General features: G+C 35.6%; 2 protein-coding genes across 11 annotated transcripts; both read right to left on the reverse strand.

Annotated features, from left to right (window-relative positions):
* Nucleotides 1–669: 669 nt before the first annotated feature.
* LOC105162420 (protein FAR1-RELATED SEQUENCE 3) lies at nucleotides 670–9806 on the reverse strand. 10 transcript variants are annotated; one of them, XM_088880653.1, is made up of 6 exons: nucleotides 9621–9805; nucleotides 6226–8582; nucleotides 6019–6102; nucleotides 5616–5765; nucleotides 4291–4402; nucleotides 670–1343 (listed from the first exon to the last, which is right to left on the reverse strand). In XM_088880653.1, the coding sequence occupies exons 2-5, from the start codon at nucleotides 8530–8532 to the stop codon at nucleotides 4292–4294; spliced, it is 2652 nt and encodes an 883-aa protein (XP_088736779.1). In that variant the 5' UTR covers nucleotides 8533–8582; nucleotides 9621–9805; the 3' UTR covers nucleotides 670–1343; nucleotide 4291. The 10 variants fall into 10 exon arrangements, with proteins under 10 accessions (XP_088736779.1, XP_011078717.1, XP_011078720.1 ...); XM_011080415.3 differs by having other exon boundaries at nucleotides 670–1517; nucleotides 9621–9804; XM_011080418.3 differs by lacking the exon at nucleotides 670–1343 and adding an exon at nucleotides 1616–1967.
* Nucleotides 9807–10456: 650 nt separating this feature from the next.
* Nucleotides 10457–16921, reverse strand: LOC105162419 (ethylene-responsive transcription factor WRI1). The gene is made up of 7 exons (XM_011080414.3): nucleotides 16568–16921; nucleotides 16327–16409; nucleotides 16065–16073; nucleotides 15858–15946; nucleotides 15150–15274; nucleotides 14325–14401; nucleotides 10457–11207 (listed from the first exon to the last, which is right to left on the reverse strand). Exons 1-7 carry the CDS (start codon nucleotides 16774–16776, stop codon nucleotides 10591–10593), a joined length of 1209 nt encoding a protein of 402 aa, XP_011078716.1. The 5' UTR covers nucleotides 16777–16921; the 3' UTR covers nucleotides 10457–10590.
* Between the last annotated feature and the right edge of the window lie 2507 nt (nucleotides 16922–19428).

Genomic DNA, 19428 nt, shown 5'->3' on the forward strand with positions numbered 1-19428 from the left:
TTTTATTTAATCAAATACTTTTCATAAAAAATAAATGGATATTTGAAATTAAATTAAAATTTAAAGGGTGTCCATCATCATTAGTGAAAAGCAATGGATAGACTTTAAGTATTGATTAGTGAATCAAAAGCCATGCATCTATAATTTGAAGAAAATAAAATTCTAAGCTAGTATTATCATGATTGTACATTTTATTTAATCAAATACTTTTCATAAAAAATAAATGGATATTTGAAATTAAATTAAAATTTAAAGGGTGTCCATCATAATTAGTGAAAAGCAATGGATAGACTTTAAGTATTGATTAGTGAATCAAAAGCCACGCATCTATAATTTGAAGAAAATAAAAAAAAATTAAGTACCAAAACTATTTCCACCCTAACTTTCATACTACTATTTTATCTCCATTTAGTATGAAAATGTGTACATTAAGACTTGTATTTTGTTTATTGCTATTTAAATATATGCCCCCCCCCCCCCCCCAAGAATTATAGTATAAATTGGATAATTAGTGACAAAGATGTTTTGAATTCTAAAATTTCAATTTTCTATGAGCTTAAATATGTATTTGATCAGCCTGCAACTGCAACATACTGCCGAGCAGCTAAAATCCAGTTCTTAAGAGAAATCATTGTGTCCTAACATGAATATCAATCAAAATACATAAAATTTCGGAATGGATTGGGTACTGCCCATCTACTTCTTCATGGATGAAAAACAGTTGAACGGTGAAAACTGTTTCATGGACATCGAAATCCACTACATCCAGTCTACTACAAACAACTCACAGGGGAACGAATTACTATAGCCATATGGGAGCTGATACGAACAAGACCTAGTGCTGAACAGGCATCATAACTGCATTACTCAAAAATTCTATATAGGAGTTTCTCCCATTGAAGTTTATTTTTCATAATGCAGAAGACACTATCAAATCCTGCAGAGTCTTCGGCATCCTTAATTCACCAAAGATCTAGCCAATAAAGAAACAAATTGATGTTGAGATTGCTTCACCTTCTCTGTAAGCAGCAGCTTTTTCCTTGAGAACAAAGAAGCCTAATAACTGAGTGGGATCTTACGTTCTTATCACCGATTAACTTAACCATAGCAAAACTGTCAAGGAAATGTGAGCAATGTGAGCAGAAGCAAAGATAAATCGTCTCAATTTTTTGCTGGCAGACTACAGAGACCATCAGTAGAGCATTTTTCACTTGATCCGGTAGGTAGATGATTCTGTTTGGAAAAAGTTCTCATGTATAAGGGATAATGCCACATCTTCCTGAATTCAAAGAGGTGATGAAAGCAAATGTGTGAGCACTCTTCTCTCTAGGTACATCTTCGATCTGTATGACAACAACAGAGATGGGACGTTGGCATGAGACGAATCAATCAGGGCTTTTTTTTCCGGTCCCAAATATTTGTAACAGTTTCACATTCTAAGTTCTAGTTGATCGTTCCCCCTGCAGTTTTGTGTAACATTCACCAAATCTCCGAAGGTAGAGCCAAGTGCTTATACACTGCCAGAAGTAATCAGGTCACTTCTATGTTAAGCTGTCAAGTTTACTATAACAAACCGAACCATTTCTTGCAACTAGAGAAATGTAGAATCAGGTCATCAGGAAGCATACTGGTATTATTTCATTCCATAATTTGTTAAAATACAGAAAAAAATAAACATGATGAAGAACCACTCTACGACGAATCCATAAAGCAAAACTCAGAATTATCCTTGACTTATGGTAAGCGGGATTTACAATCAACTCTCTACAATCTTGCTTACATGGAAGCTACAGCACACGGCACCTATCCACTACAAAAGTTAGAGAAGTAAAAGGTTCTGATGGTTGTCAAGATGAATGAACACCTTGGATACTTGCTGATATATAATGGTCAAATTCAGATCTTTTCCTGCCAAAGATCTTTTTTGTCACTTCTAACAACTCCAGCTGATGTAAATCAAGCAACTCCTAATAACTGCAGCTGATTTAAACAAGCTCGCCGTACAAAGTAAATATTTTGTAGGGTATTCACATCAATGAAGAGGAATAAGCTATCCACAAAAAAAGCTGACAGAAGCTTATGGAATGCAAATAAGAAGACATAAGCAACACGTAAAGGGCACGAATCTAAATGCAAAAGCAATTTTGAGAGATAAAACATCTAGAAAGTTAGACCCTGAATTTTGTACATACATTAGGAAAAAAAAGCAAGACAGAAACAAATACCATTGGATATTATTAGTACTCCATAACCAGAATGTATGTATTGTTTTTTGGATGATTTTGAATGGTTCGGAAAATGAATTTGAGTTTGGATTGAAGAGTTATTGGAGAATGTGATTGGTGTTCACTATGTTCTTGGAGATGATTGAACTACTAAAAGTGGATGAAAATATGTTCAGTATTACTCTTGGAGTTGACAAAAGTTACTTTAGTAGGGGAAAATATGTTGGAAATGGATAAAGATATATTTAGTATTGTTCTTTCAGAAGACAAATTATATAGAGTATAGATGGTTAAACCATGTATAGTGTTTTATAATTTTGTAGAAGATAAATAATATAAGAAGAGGGAGTACGGTAGGTTTTCTTCTGATCTTGAGTATTTTTAATAGTGGGAGTTTCTGGACTTGCCAAAACTGGAACGAAATAAAGCAAACATGTTCAGAAAATTCTCCATCCCAATCACGAATGTGGGTAAGGGAGAAAAGTATGAGACTATAACAAAGTTGAACTCCCATCTAAATGAACCCAAAAGGGGAAAGATCTTTCATGAATATCAATCACATTCTATCCACTGGTCCGAATTGGCCAATATGTAGCAGGAGAATAATATTGGGTAGTTCTCCTGCAGTTGGCATAGATTGCTTTGCACAGTAACTCGCTGTCATGATTTACTTCTCGTAGAAATCCTTATTCCTAAAATTATTTCCTTAACCCCACCTTAAAATACTGCTATCTACTTGCTAAAAATTTCTTTCCTACTACTAAATTAGATGATACCAAATAAGAAGTTCAAACTCGACTTCCCCATAGAAACACTTGACACATATAACTCCACTACTTCATCCAACCAACCCTTACATCCACAGATGCCCACAAGAAAAGAAAAAATTTCTTTTCCAGTTAAGAGAATCGCAAATGCCAGTACTAGATGGATTGACAAAAAGGAAAAAGGAATATTAACTACATGATTCATTGAGCTTTAACAATGAAAAGTACTACTCACATTCAAATGCCATTGTAAACATAATCGGAATAAGCAAGCAACTTAAAGAAACAAAACCAAATCGAAGAGAGAAAACCTTTACGCATTCCAATTGCAGCAAGCACACAAAGCAAAACAATTTGACTAAGACATTACTACCACACAGCATCATGGAGAGAACGGGAAATGCTAAAAGTTCTGAGAGCTTAATAACCCTCAAAATTCCTCCGTGGGACAGATGCACTATTAAAACTCACAGATGCTGCGATGCATAACAATTTTGACTGCACTGATGTGGAATCACGATTTGCTTGTTAAAATTTTAATCAAAAGCTTGATTTAGGCATAAAGATATTTCCGTTTTGTGAAATGCTCGAGACTTGAAGAAAATAAGAACGTAGAACCAACTTCATGACCAAATGCTTTACTTCCACTGAAAAGATGAACTTTAATTTCAACTATGTAAAATAAGTGCCCAGCACGCACACATACATAGGCCAAAAGAAAGATGTGCAAACTGTTCATAACTGTTAAACTTACACAATTTTGCAACTCCATTATCATATGAAGGTGGCAATCCACAACAGCTTAAAGCTACTACATCTAAGTCAACAATACTTTGATAATCATCATGATTCATATTAATTGAATCAATGTGGAAAATGGGTCCTTAACTAAACCCCTGCATGGTGCATGAGGCCACTCAAGCACGGAACATACAAGAACCAGATGTCATGATTATAGCATATCAAAGTACTGAGATATTGTTCTTTATTTAGCTTTCATTTGAAAAAAATTCATCTAGGACCACAATAAATTCAAGAATGCTTCTGTGAGGAACAAAGACAGTGGTTCAAGTCTAAAAATTGGATGTTCATTCAATACATTCCTAGCTCCATTATTCTCACCTCTCTTGAAATAGATTCAGCTCAATAGGACGAACAATTATAATTTATTTAGTAGTAGTAGCAATATAAGCAACCAGGCATATTCTATCTCAAGCAAAAGAATTGGACATCTCACTTTTCACAGAAAGTAATCACACCAAAAAGAGTAAAAGTCAAAAGAGAAAGAGACGGCTTACATCAGAGTTGCTCCCTAATATAAGCCATTGACCTTAACATTGAAGCTAAAGTATCTCTTGACACCTGAAATTTCACCTCTGCTTCTCCACTTGTTGTCTTAGTGTCCTGGAGCTGACAAGCAAAATGAGATTGTTAGTTTAAATCAGAACACTGGCTCGGCTAATGAAGAGCTAAAGATGCAGGATTAGGTTAAAAGCAAACCACAAAGAGAGAAACAGAGGCAAAAGCGCTTCCATGTTACCGAATTACTGATGGTTCAATGTTATGCACAGAATCAAGTGGAGGGTCCATTCTTTAAGATATCTCTGAATGTCATCAGGAAGTTGATTAACAGTTCATTATCTTCTGTACATGGTACAGCTACCAGTCAAAGTGATTCCCTTTGTGATTAGAATATATCTTTTAAGGTCTAAGAAAAGGCTCCCAATGGGCATTCTAAACACATTCCATTTACACCCCAGCAACCTCTTGTGCTCCTGGGAAGAATCAAATAGGAGTGCACTGTTAATCTTACAGAAAAACTTCAACTGCTTTGAGTCAATTCCATAGGCAAGCAACAACCTTGCTTTCTGTTACACTCTTTCCATCCCCAACTGAAGAAATGAAATACCAACATGCAAATGTTGTGTAATCAGTGAGCATTTAATTTGTCTAACTCATACTATTTAGCATTACATCTACCAGTTGGTTGTGAAAACTTGTAAAAGCAATTTTTTCCCTCAGTTTTGGGAAAATTCAGCAGACCATAGGGTCCTTTCCATCATGATTATCTGTTTCCAGACAACCGATTTAAGTACCCAATATTATGTGAGCTATATAGCAGTTCTGCTACTATATGTTCTTAATTTCAGAACCCATACCTCTGCCACTACAGTTTACTACCGAATTTTGGAGAAGCAGTAATTACAGATCAGAGATATCTTTTATCATGAGAAGGCAAAAATCACTATGAATTCCCGATTGACATTGATAGAAACTTTCAGCAAGCTTCCTATAAAACAGTGATAACAAACTACCATTCAACAACCTTAGCCAGCTATCTGCAGCCCTTAAGAAACATTCGCTGAAGCTTCTATTTTGGACAATTGATCACTCAGTTATGGTATGAAAGTCATCTCCAGTCTTGGTTAGGATGTCAGTGGCGAAGGTCGTTCTGCTTGGCTCCTCCATGAAACAGATCGCAGACATGATTATAGATAGGAGCCCATTCATATTTCATATTTTACATGCTCTGGTGCTGACTATTTCAAACAGATGAAAGCCTATGTTTTTATCACAATATTTCTGAAAAAGAGATTTCTGTTCTAAATAGAAAATAGAACACCTTTAGATTAATAACAGCAACCCTGTTAGCTGGTGTTGAGAGCTGCTGACTTATGTACGCCATGGATTTCAACATTGGCTCCAGCGTCACTCTTGTAAGTCTAAACTGCACCTCTGTTTCTCCTGACGGAGTCTTGCCATAATCATGGAGCTGCCTTGGGCAAAGAAAACTGTAGATATTAGTAGAACTTACAGAAATACACAAATACAAGGGCACATCATTCTCACAGTTGTCTAAGGTATTATCAAATGATATGAAAAACATAAAAAGTCTTCCGTATTACAGAGAAGTTAAGCCAAAGCTTCAGATTTGACATGATTATATTTACTTTTGCATCGCCATCCTGAAACAAGGCAAGACTTTTTATCAAAAGCAAATATCTATTACATAAAGCCATATGTACCTTCAAATTAATAACTGCCACTTTACTCGCTGAATTCTTATTCTCTATAACCCATGTCATGGATTTAAAACAAGTGAGAACCACCTAAAACGGAAAGTAAACATTAGTAAGAAACAACAAAGTGTTCATAAGTACTGTTTTATGAACTATGCTATATTCTTAGAGCCCGCTCAACATAATGTTCGGGTAAGAAGTAAACATATATACCGAATTATCAGCAAGTGAACCATCACGGTTTATAGCTATGGGGGCCATAGTTGGATGATTCAAATCAGCAACTGGAGGTCCAGCATCATTGATGTTAAAACGATTTTGTGCAGCATCCTGCCAAGGCCATAATGATGGAACCGTATCAGGTATTGACACAGAGGCTTTCTTGCTACCGTTATCCTGGAAACTTCCACTTCCCTGAGAGCTAGGAGATTTAATTTTAGTTACATTTTTCTTCACCATCGAAATCTTCCTTGCACCCTCTTGCAGAACATCCATAGCTGCATTGTATGTCTCCGCAGCAACCGCACCAACCTCCGCAAACTTTAGTGCTTCCCGACAAAGATTATTGAAACGCACCGTCAGAGACTCCATACATTGCATATCTATTTCTTGCTCATCTGACAGGCTAGCCCTTGCATTACGTGTCCATCTCTTTAGTATGTAATGTGATGGGATGGTAAGAACATTTGTTACAGTAAAGACAGTTAAAATGTGTCTACAGAGAACCCCCGAGTACTCAAACATCTGACAGCTGCAACTTGCATTCATCCCGGAAACATCTAACATGACAATGTATGCCTTATGATCATGTTCATATTTTGCAACCCTAAATTTACTAACTGTACCATCACCATCGATTTTATTGGCAGTGTATACAAAAGTTTCAACCAGTTCTTCTTGAAACTTCGCAAAAACCTTTCTTGTATAGAGATTAGCTGCCTGTTGTTCCATTGGTGATGGTGTCTTCAGTACAGGTGTGGTACACATTGTATCATAATCTGCCTCTATTTCATTTTCCAATGAATTTTCCAAAGCCCTTTCATACTGCTTAAAGAACATGGGAATGGTCGTCTGCTGGTTCACGTAGCCATCAAAGAAGGAGCTTACTCCATGGTTTGATGAAAGTGCAGCGAAAAATGTGTCACGAAAATAAACAGGAGCCCACTGCTTCCTGGCATTATATACAGCTTGAAGCCACTCATTTTTCCACAGATCATATTTATCCAGAACAGAACTCCATGATGATTCAAAATCCTCAATTGTCTCAGAAAAGTTGATGCAACTATAAAGCTCACCATAAAAAGATGGATGAGCAAGATATATATGTGACAACCTTTCTTGGCCTTCTCTTAAGATGTGCCATTTGCAAATGCAGTGGCGAGTTTCTGGGAATACCTGATGGACTGCTGCCTTAATGGCCCTATCTTGGTCAGTTGTAATGGAAACAGGGGGCTGATCATTCATAGCAGAGAGCCAAGTTTTGAAGACCCACGCAAAGGAAGCTTCTGACTCATCCAAAAGTAGCGCACATCCAAATAGAACCATTTGTCCATGATTGTTCACTCCAGTAAAGGGAGCAAACGGCACCTGAAACTGATTGGGTCTGTACATTGTGTCAAAAACAACTGCATCTCCAAAGTGACTATATGCTATCCTTGATCTTGCATCAGCCCAGAAAACATTGCTCAATCGATTTTCATCATCAAGCTGTATGGCATAATAGAAACCAGGATTTTCAGCCTGCATCTTCCGAAAATAGGTCAAGAGATTCTGTGCATCTCTTCCGAGAGTTCTTCTTCTGCTAGAAGGCTGAATAAACTGCACAGGCATCAATGGGATAGTATTTGTAGTTGCACGGTTAGTTTCAAAGGAAGACAGATTCCTAACAACAGGAATTTTTTCTGCAGGAGATGCATTTCTTACAGTACGATTTATTTCTATAGGAGATGTGTCACCAACAACAGGAATAGGATCATAAAATACATGGTTTCCATCTACAGAGACCATAATATCATTTTGGTTATCAGCTGTCTCTGGCACACTCTTTGTAGTTCCAGCAAAATGCCTTCGAGGTCGGAGGTAATGCACCTTGCTCGGACTCACAGTCGAATGGTTATGATCCTCAACAAATTTTGTTACAACCCAAATGTCTGGATCCTTTCTATCTATGCGAAGCATGGCATTGCAGCTTTCGACGTTCTTTCGTTTGAAAACCTCTCTGGAACAAGCAAACTCCCAAGAAACAATTGGACCATCAGGCTTGGTACGAATATATTGACCAACATGAGTGCTAAAACCTACTCGTCTAGCATATGCATCATACAAATTCTTGGCAGCTTCTTCAGATTCAAACTCCATACCAACATATGGTTTCTCACTCCTATCGTCAACTTCATTGCTCATTCCTCCCACAGAAGAATTTTCGGTTAAATTTTCTTCCCCATCCTCACTACAATGAGTATAGGATGCCCGATTTCTTTGCCTTCTTCCCATGTCTACCTCAATCACTTCAGCATCCATCTTGTCCAGAAAATAACATCAATGGAGGTGCCTTACTGGATTTTCTCCACCTTGACACAAGATACACCCAAAAGCGGGGAGTCACTAACTTGCACCAGTGCAACAAATTGCAACAAACATTATAAAGCAACTAAATTTCATAGGAATGGGACAAACACCTATTCATAAGAGCTCATAGAAAAAGTACAGAAATGTTTGTAGGAACCAAATCGCCAGCAAACTTCTGTTGTTGCTGCTTCTAAAATGTCATTAGAACATATAAGTTTGTGAAGTGGTCACAAATTTCAAAAAAGGAAGCATAAACAAATAATATACGGTGCCAAACCTTCAAGTTATCATGGAAGCAACGGCTATTTATACAGAGCAATGCGAGAACCCTTGCAGGCTAATTACTACTCAAGGGAAGGGAATCGTCTTCTTATAGAAGATATCATAACTGAGCAAGTTATGAACTTAGTATGATCTCCCAGCATCTGCAACTATTTTAGAACAATCTTAAACATAACTTACACACTCTCTCATATTAAAATCTTAACTGAAAAATAATTATCTAATAGAAAATAAGATATTGAATAATCTCTGAAACTAAAATACCTTATAATATGTATGAAAATATAAAGTACCCAAGAAGCCAGATAAATACATCAAGGGTCAATTGTGTTGTTTTTTTCCTAAAAAGATATCATAACGACTGAGCAAGGTATAAAATTAGTATGAATCTCCCAGAATGTTTAACCCTTTCCCAACATTCTCAAAACATAATTTACACAATCTCTCAGACTAAAACTTCAGCTCAAAAACACAATTATCTTATAGAACTACACATGCCCACCCAAAAAGAAAAATAGAAACAATCCTTGTCAGTTCCTTCACCTACTTATCTAATATTCACTGATCGCAAAACAGGAAAGGAACTTGGCAGAACAGTGAACCGTAAAACCCAAACATGGTCTTCCAATCTGCTTCCCTTTTACGCTTCCTTTCCAGTGCGAAAATGCAAATTGTCGAACAAAGAGGTATGAAACGGTAAAAATAATAATAATAGTACATCCTGATGTGCAATACAGAGGTATATACGTAATTCTCACCTGGGTTTTCAGTTCCGGGAATGTCATCATCACAACTATTCTTCGCGCACTCAAATTTTATTGCTCTCTTCCCTGCTATGTGTGTGTGTACCTTAGCGGCAACTTTCGTGCAAATTGCATTCGACCAATTCTATGGAGTTAGGAGGAGACTGCCCCCACACCCACACCCACACCCCACCCCAGTCTTCTTTTGCTATTTTTTTTTTTTTTTTCTGTGTGTGTTTGTTTGTTTTTTCCCTGTTCTAAGTATTAGTCTTTTATTTTATTTTTACTTTAAACCTTTCTCACCTTCTCTATAGTTTTTTCCGTCGTCTCTCTTTGGGACCATTTACATCTATGTGAGATTAAGCGTTGATACTTGATAGGCCACCATCCCATAAAATGTAGAATAGATAAAAAAAAACTAAATTACTTTACTTTAAAAAATATAAAAATATATTTTTTTTTATAAAAATAATTTATTTATTTATATTTTATAATATCACAAGGGAGTTACTTGCATTTTTTCAATAATATATAATCTCATCTCTTATATTATCACATCCCCAAAATAAATAAAAAATAAAGCTTAAGGCGTTAGGACCAGGTTCATTTAATTTGATGGGATTAAGGTGGGATAGATATGTCTATCTATATATTGTTTACTAAATATGCAAAAACTAATTATTAGTTATTGATAGGTTAGTTGAATATTTACTTTGTTGACTTTCTTTTCCTTTTGCTGTTATAAGTCTAAGGTACAAAGCAGAAGAGATAGTAAGAAGAAAGCTGACTCAACTCATTTAGAAGCAATCCTAGTGACAAACATGACAACTATCTCTTGACAGTCTAATCTTAGGGAAAGACAAAAGGCCAAAGGCATTTAGCTTGTGCAGAAGCACTGCATGCATGCTTCACCTATCCTCTACAGCTAATAATTTCCTCACCTAAACATAGGGTAAGGCTGAGATCACCAAAACTTTGAACTAAGTTACATGTTGCTGCAAACTGATGTGCTTGTCGACAACGATGATGACGAAGAAGGAGAAGGCGAGGCGTTGTCCCCATTCAAGTCCTGACCCACTGAACTATCCGCCTCTGTCTTGCGTCCGTCGTTGCCCGACATTGCATCCGGGAGGAACTCATTATCACCGAAAGGTGTATCAAAGATACATTCAATGTCATCCTCGAAGCCCTTGTAATCGAATACCTCCGAAGCCTTTTCCAGTGGAATGTCGGGTATCTCGAGGACATTGAAACCAATATCTAAGCAGAGATCCCAAGGGTGCTCGTGGTCCTCAGTCGGGTCCATGACGACTATGGCTTGTGAGTCGATGGCGTCTATCGATTCTGTCTTGGGGATACTTGGTTGAACATCTTGGTTTGCGTCCTCATGATGATCATGTGCTTCATCTGTTTGTACCTTGTTGAGGAGTTCCGGAGTCGTTTCCTCCTTCACTTGGGCCTCTTCTTGTATTACTTGTATCTCCGGCAAGGCTTTCTTTAACTTATTCGTGTAATTGCTGATGTCGAAGTTTGTCACTGCATTAGGACCTCTGAATTCTATCGCTGCCATGTCGTATGCTGCTGCTGCTTCCTCTTGGGTGCCTGCGTAAAGAAACAAAACTCATTAAAAACTACACATCCTTATTACACCAGCTAATCAACATTGATCGTCGCTTTTGCAAAGATTATAAAAGTTGATTCTGTAATATACAACTTAAAATCAATCGCAGACATACTCAAAATTTTATAGATGATAAGTATGTAAAAATACACATTTTCGTAGAATACGCTCTCGCTTTAGACGTGTGGAAGTGATCAAGACATGACACGTTCAATTTGATGCTAAGATAAAATGTATCACGGTCGTTTCAAGAACAACGTAATGCCTCATCTCTTCTGATAAAAGCATAGAGAATCTGTATGTTAGGATCATTAGCTCGAATAGTCAACCTATAATTTCTGTTCAATATCATTTTTATTTCTTACATTTTAGCAGAAGTACTATGGTAGTGGGCTTATCATGTTCTTGTGCTTTGTTATAATGCATGTTTTCCTTGCAGAACATGGAAAAGTTTAATGTGACTAGAAAGTCTTAAAGATGGTGTTGATGTCAACTTCTGTATTCTGAACTGCCACACTAAGTGTAAGTGGATTTGGATACAACGGCACAATATAAATGCGGCTATGAGCACGATATTGAGCTATCCTCGGAAAAACTAAGTGCTAAATGTCAAGCCACTAACGCTACCTAATGAGCGTAAGAGTGAGGAAAAGGTGGAAAACAACCTTAGCAAATTAACTTGATCGCTTCGTGCAAAAAATGTCAACTTTATCGAACATTTTAGTGGTTACATTTCAATTAACCACAGGACAGAGTAGCTTTTAGCTTATATTTAAAAATGTGGGTTTGTGTTGTAGCTTGTGAAAATCTAAGTCTTACGACGAATGTTACTATCTAATCAGAAGGTATGTAGTAATAACTGTTCGAGGAAAGAAAACATTTTTTTATGTGGAGACTACACTTAGGCGGACAAAACTATCCCCAAGCATCATCAGATTGGCCAAAGAAACCCCACGATCTATGCATTTTTTCCTAGGTTGATCTGACCCGAACACAATTGATAATGTACTTGATCTCCATGACCGTCCAAGACTAGATCAAGGTAGTCCATGAAAAAATGTCAAGTACATTCATTTAATACGTTTCATACTCTCGAGCTTTACCTCATAATGAGATCACTAATCTAAAAATCGGAGAGCTATAGTCAGGGCTATCTGGTGTTGTTTTTTCAGACCTTTGTATGCGCAGGAAAACCAGAAAGAATTACGACTTGAGACCGACTCGAGGACTTCTTATGTGCCAACATCAAGAGTCACGTGCCTATACTCATATACTCGGTAGTGATTATCTCTACGCGATCTCACCACTGACCAACACCATTAATTTAGACCACACAAACACCCATCAACAAATAGACACAAGACAGCCAAAAAGGTGAGGTGGTACGCCTCATAACGAGTATAGGAAAGTACTTGGATTTGGAGTTGTTGCTACTTAATTAGCTAGATAATTGAAGATTGTATACTGAAATAATACTAAAATAGGCAGTGAAAATAAAGGTTTAGTGGGCTTAATCAACTGGAAATCTGACACTATCACGAGCTTGGAGATTGAGGAGAAGTATTAATCTAAGATGAAATCTGCAGGGCATATTAATCTATTCAAGTTCTCAGAGTATATGAAGTAATTAATAGTAATTATCACTAGCAACTCAGTTGGCTATCAGGAATATGGTGCATTGCGGCTTTATACTATCACTAGGCCAGCTAACGTATATTATACACCTTTTCTCCAAAACCAACTCAAAAATTAGTAATCACACAAGTACTATATGCTCATGCGCAATCTTTCGTCTAATATCTCCCCGTCGTTATCTCTTCAGTTCGTCTATTTTCAACATGGCCTGTCCCGATTTCTCAGCTCTTATGACTAACTACTGTCTAGCAAGGAAGGTAATTTCAATGGACGGCCTATAGAAATATTAATTGCATTTTACCCCATGTGAAAACACTAATAAACACAAATACCACTAAACTTCCGAAAAGAAGCTCACTAACAGGACAGAAAGTCGTGCCGTCCTTTTCTTGATCTTGAAAGTTCAACAAGCCGTGTTGCGTTTTTTTCTTTTCCGTTTTAAGGGAATTTTTGATGCATTATTCAAACCAACTCTTCAAATTTTGAAGTAGAGTTTGCTTGAGAGCAAAAATGCCAAGAATCAGGCCTGTTCTCCTGATCTGTCTTGAGCTGCACACTACTTGGATCCATTCAAATAAACTTAATAATAGTCAAATATATAGGGAATATAATAAAAATGGTCTCCAGAACCCCCCCCCCCCACCCACCCACCCACCCCACCAAGGGAATATTTTTGAGTTTTTATAAAAGTTGAAACATAAAGTCTACTTTGTAAGGGATGCAGAGATTGTCTTAATGCTTTTTTAAGGTCTTAAACCAGTCATCAATATGCCATGTCAGCTTTTTCTATCCCTAATAAATTATTTGATCTTGTTTGCAAACCCACAGACGGATTTTCAATATTAGATCTCTACAACCAATTAGGTAGGCTTTGTATTTAAAAATTTCATTTTTCTGATGCTTTCTTTATCCCGTCAATTTACTATTCACCGTCCAATCCAAACCACTGGACCGCATTTTCTACTATAAGTCCTATTGTATCTTCTATTCCATTAATATATACAAGCCACAAGCATAACTTTTTTCCTTCAATAAAAGAAATGATTTTAACTCTGGCGTGTATATGTTCAATGGAATAAAATATTCAATAGGATTTGAAATGGAAAATTCACTCCATCCAATTCCGATGACAGGATCTAATCCTCCCGGGATTCGATTTCTCTATTCCAATTCCTATTGTATCTTCTATTCCATTTAACATAAACACACCACCCCGTGCATAAAGTCTTTTCATTTTTTTGCGGGCGACGTGTATATGTGTAGACATGGTGTTTGACGACGTATTCGAATGACTTAATTTTGAAAAACAAGAATATATATTAATCATCCACTTAATATTTTTGTTATCATATTTATCTTTGTTTAATTAAATGGAATATGGTAAATCAAGAATTAAAAAATATATGTGTGTGTATATAAATATAAGGAGAAAAAGGAATGTAAAGGAGTGGAACATAGCATACTGTAGGTTCCGAGATAGAGATACTTGTTGCCACAAACACGCCCAATCCGAGCCTCCCACCGCCCGTTATGATGGTGCCTGTCATTTGTCAAAATCCAACACAACCTGGTCAAACAACTTGTTTTTTCGGCTTCAGTTAAAAGCGCATCGGCAATTTCACACAAAAACGCTATGCACGCACTGATTTAGTCACACACGTTTTCTCACACCTAAACGTAGCCCACGGGAAAAAATGAAACCACGAGTGGGTCCCCCCCAGTCAACTGATTTGTGTTAGAAAAGCATGAAAACATTCACAACATATTCTAAGAATCTATTTGTACTTGAAAAGGTCAGTGAAAATGGCATGATTCTCTTTCCTTTTTTTTTTTTAATTTTGAAATTTGATTAAATACAATCGATCTATCTGAGTGTATTTTTTATTTTATTTAATATATACTCATTGTGTATATAAAAATTACGTTATTTATTTTATTTAAGAAAAAATTTTATTCACGTAACGTGCGCATATTAATTTAAAAAATTAAAAATTCAATATGATTTTGAATAGAGAATCCAATCTGTTCTGTCGCGAACACCACAAACCGACAAAAATTAGTTCCATTGAGAAAAGCCGCAGCCCTGGAAACCAGCAGAAAACAATGAGTTTCTTTTTTAAAAACTCAGGATTCGCGTTACCTTTTTTCGGGTTAAAGTTTCCGTCTGGACCACAGGATTTAAACGTATGGATTTGTTTGGATTCAAGCGTTTAATTTTCATTTTGAATTTAAAATTCTTTTAATACCAAGTCATTTCAAATGCTTTCTTTATCTAAAATGCAATATACCTTGCAACGCCGCGGTACTTTGAAACTCCCCGAGAAAAGCCGCTGCTCCGCCGCCGCAGCGAAGCTAGATACTCTTCCTTACTCAGCTTCTGCATTTCTTCCAACTCTTTGGTGTACGTCTCTACCTGCACCAGTTGAGTCAAACTCCCATCAATGCCCTTAATTGGTTAGCCCCTTGGCTATCACCACAAGATCATTTAGCATTAACCCCCGAGATCGCCTATCGCCTATTTGGACGGCAACCTAATTACGCCTTAATTAACATATGCTAACACTGCAAATTATTAATTATACAAATTTCAACACTAACCTTATATTTATTATTAATAGACAACTTGAATAATATTTCATGAACAATAGATATTAGATTAAATATAATGGTAATGTGATTAAAAATTAAAAAAACATAACGTTACCAACATATTGACGAAAATAAGTTGAAAATAATGTTTTCGATCTACAACTTGTGCTTATATATGAACTGATTAAACTATACTGATTTAAACCAAATGCTATAAGCCGCGACCTACCCGTTTCTGCAGCTACAAATCCTAATTTAATTTTCTCAAACACTCCCAATTAAACTTAGAGCGTTTTTCATAATTTATTTTCAACACAAAAGTAAAAGCTATTGCAAACGTGTAAAACGAAAAAAGAAAAAAGAAATCGATGTAACAGTAACACTCAAGCACGAAACACAGACGTTACCGGAAAATTGAGTATAGTGGCCGGGCCCCAATATTTAAGGGCTGCTAAATCGTAGGTCCGGGCAGCATCTTCCTCGTTATCATAAGCTCCTACATTCACACATTATAATTAAATTTGACACAATTACCAATTATTTTATTTTTCTTGCCTAAACCTCTGCATGCAGACATAAATTAAAAAAATAAAAATAAAAAATTGTCAACTTACCTAAATAGACTGCGGCAGCGATAAATGCGTTTGTGAAGGGTGTAATGCACCGGGATGATGATGATGATCATCCAAGAATAAAACACACAGAGTCAGAACTAATTAATTAACTATGACTAATTACTGCACCAAAAATATAATAATTAACCGGTGTTGGACCACTTAATTTTTAATTAATTAAATTAAGATCAGATCTCCTTGATTTCAAATCATTTTTTTAAGAAAATTAAACAAAAAAAAAAAAGGAAAAAGGAAAAATCACTTTGTCTTCCTCTCTTGTTCTGAATGCTGTTCCATGTAGTCTTGTCCCAGAGGTGAGCCTCATACCTCCCGGTCCACCTATGCCTGCACCTCGACATAATTACATATATAATTAGAATTAAATTTCATGCATGCAAGCACTCTAAATTCAGCTTCAGCAATCGCTTCATGCTTTGGTGTGTATGTACAGGAGAGTGTGTGTACTGTGTGTTTTTCTGTATATGTGTGTTGGCAAACAGTACCTGGTGACGCCTCTGTAAATGGAGCTTCGTGATTTGGAGGAGGTGGCGGAGTTATCAGCAGCAGTAGTCAGAATTTTCTTGGGTCTGAGACGTTTAGGTGGGTTGGGGTGGAGGGGGTGTTTGGGTTGGTCATTTTCTGTGATTGGTGACTCAATGCAGGAAGAAGATGAGGAAGAGGAGGAAGAAGAAGAAAGACATCTCTTCTTCATTTCTAATTTTGTGCTCTTTCTCTCTCTCTTGTTTTCTCTCTCTAGAGGAGAGAGGAGTGATGACAGAGAGAGTAGAAAGAAATGGGGTGGGTTGGTGTGGAATCAAAGAAGAAAGGAGAAGGAGGAGAAAAAGGCTTCTTTTCTGGTGAACTAAAGTTGTTTACCCAAATTAAGTGCTGAGGCAGAGAGATACCAAGCCTGGAAGAATCCTATTGCTATTGCTATGTTATCACACATTGCTAGCTCAAAGGATATAACAATATATATATATATATATATATATATATTGGTCTTGTATGAACATATCTATTAATCGTAGTTACACGTTATTCCTACATACATATAATAAATATCATAAATAAAAATAGAATATATAAAAAGAAAGAAATATCGACACAAGAAAAAATCAGAATCGTGTCACAAATCGTTGTTTCTAAACGTCTTTCTTTTTTATTAGTATAGGTATAGAAAATGTGATTAATTTGAATTCGATTGCTTAATAATTGAAAGCGTAAATTTTTTCGTGTTGTTGGCCATTTTTTTTCTTTTATAATTGATAATAGATTCGACATCTTCTGTTTTTGCTAGGATTATTTAATCACATCAATCAATTAATTGATCAATACATCAATTCGATCAATAAACACATATTAAAGGAGACAAATATCAATTATAATAAACTCACATTAAGTGAAACAAACACCCACCCGTTTGGTGGGATTCAAACACATTACATCTACTCAGTACCTAATTGTTTCAAGCTACATTCGATTGAAATAATTTAAATTTGAGAGAAAAATTTAAACGACTCCCTGTTAAAAAAAATCGAGATGTATCAATCCCATAAAATACAGTCGAAGGATTTGAGATATTTTGTAATATAGAATTATACAAATAAATTCAAAAAAATTGTTATTAAGGGTTGGAATTTCTATTTTCAAAGTCATCAATACAGTGTGAAGCAACCACGTGTGCCCAATATTTGAGTTGAAAATAGAAAGAAAAATAATATGCCTCACATTATATAAATTAAATTTGAGATAAAATTCCAATAAATATTTAAAAAGAATTTAAATTTTTATATAAATTAAAGACTATTGTATCGTCTTATTATTATTATTTAATATAGTATAATTTTTATGAAAAAATCATTTAAAAAATTGGACCTCATATATATATATATATATATATATGTAAAAATTATTATTATAAATATTAAAATTGTGTAGGGAGGAGGTTGATATGCTGCAGATGGTAGTGTGTGTATGTATATATAGTAGGAGGAGATAAATTGGTGGTTTTGATTGATTGGTGCATAATCAATCATGTGGACCGTCCCGCATACTATACTATACCATTCTTATAGCTAGTTAGCTTTATAATTAATTGCCAAAATTATTTCAATAATAATTTTTAAGTGTGTTTATTAAAATTAAAAAAAAAAAGAAATATATTGTATAGTTAGTAGAGTAGTTAGAAAAGGAAGAAGTAGATGAGAGTTTGAATTAAACCAGGAGTTAAGGTGAAAGAAATAGGTTGGGTTAATTATTTAACCAGAGTTAGTTGGTAAAAGATTTTCAACACTTGGCCTAAATAAAACACACACTCAGCCATGCTACCAATGCCCATTATACCCCACCCCTGCCTGCCTTTCTCTGCATCTCGTCGGGAATCTCTCTCTCTCTCTTTCTCTCCCTCTCTCGATATATATATATATATATACATACATATACAAATACGCATCTCTCTCTCCTCTCTCTCTCTAGATTTTGAAATTATTATATATAAAAAATAAGGAAGAGTAAAGAGATTAGTGAATTTTGTCAGTAGATATCTGTCTCTAAGTAGATGCATGCATGCATGCATGTATGATTACATGTACATTATCAATATTCAATATATGTATTGATCGAAATTACCATTCTAACCCCAATATTTTGGTAAATTCACTGCTCAAACCCACTAGCTAGGCGCTATGCAATGTGTCACGCACTTGTCTTTTGCATCAGGTAGCCATATGTCCACCTCTGCAACTGCATACAATACATACACACCTTTTAATTGGGGTAATTATTAAAGCACGGTGCAGTGCACACATTTTGTATTTTCCTTTTCTTTTTTCTTTATAAATTGAGTCGAGTCCAGTCAATTTTTAAATATTTATTTAAATTTAATCTGAAAATTTTGTATTTGAATTCGATGAGTTTTATAAAATTAGTCTGGAGCCCAATTTGAGCAATATGAATTATGTCATATTTTTCAAGAACCGTATTGAGCAAAAATTGAGTTTGAAATTAAACTTTGGGTGATCTGACAAATGCAGTGGTAAAATATATAAATATAGATGTGGTGGAAATGAAGGTGTAGTTGATGGACGCATAGTGCGCATGCACACCTACTTTGCTTCCCTTTTTCATACACTACTACCAGTTAGATGTTTGGTCCACGTCAAACATTGTCATTCAAAATTGCAACATTATTTTCATTTAGAGGAAATTGTAGAAACATTAATTTCATTATCTTTTAAAATAAGCAATATTAGTTCCACACTTTATAAGAATGTTACAAAATTAATCCCGCCATTGTACTATTAATCCTACATTTTAGAAAAATATTACAAAATTAGTTCAAAAGTTGCAAATTTTTCACGTA

The sequence above is a fragment of the Sesamum indicum genome, linkage group LG1 (assembly GCF_026168435.1).
Source record: "Sesamum indicum cultivar Baizhima isolate 11 linkage group LG1, ASM2616843v1, whole genome shotgun sequence".
Taxonomy (NCBI): domain Eukaryota; kingdom Viridiplantae; phylum Streptophyta; class Magnoliopsida; order Lamiales; family Pedaliaceae; genus Sesamum; species Sesamum indicum.

Bases quoted from the DNA above. Each gene is read 5' to 3' on its own strand.
- LOC105162420 (XM_088880653.1), bottom strand. From the start codon at position 8,532: ATGGATGCTGAAGTGATTGAGGTAGACATGGGAAGAAGGCAAAGAAAT. The intron at 5,766-6,018 runs GTACATATGGCT...TGCCCAAGGCAG, and splicing joins TGGCAGTTATTAATTTGAAG to CTCCATGATTATGGCAAGAC. The intron at 4,403-5,615 runs GTGTTCTATTTT...TTTGCTTGTCAG, and splicing joins TTGCTGTTATTAATCTAAAG to CTCCAGGACACTAAGACAAC.
- LOC105162419 (XM_011080414.3), bottom strand. From the start codon at position 16,776: ATGAAGAAGAGATGTCTTTCTTCTTCTTCCTCCTCTTCCTCATCTTCT. The intron at 16,410-16,567 runs GTACTGTTTGCC...GTCGAGGTGCAG, and splicing joins ATTTACAGAGGCGTCACCAG to GCATAGGTGGACCGGGAGGT. The intron at 11,208-14,324 runs GTATGCTATGTT...TTCTTTACGCAG, and splicing joins TCTCTATCTCGGAACCTACA to GCACCCAAGAGGAAGCAGCA.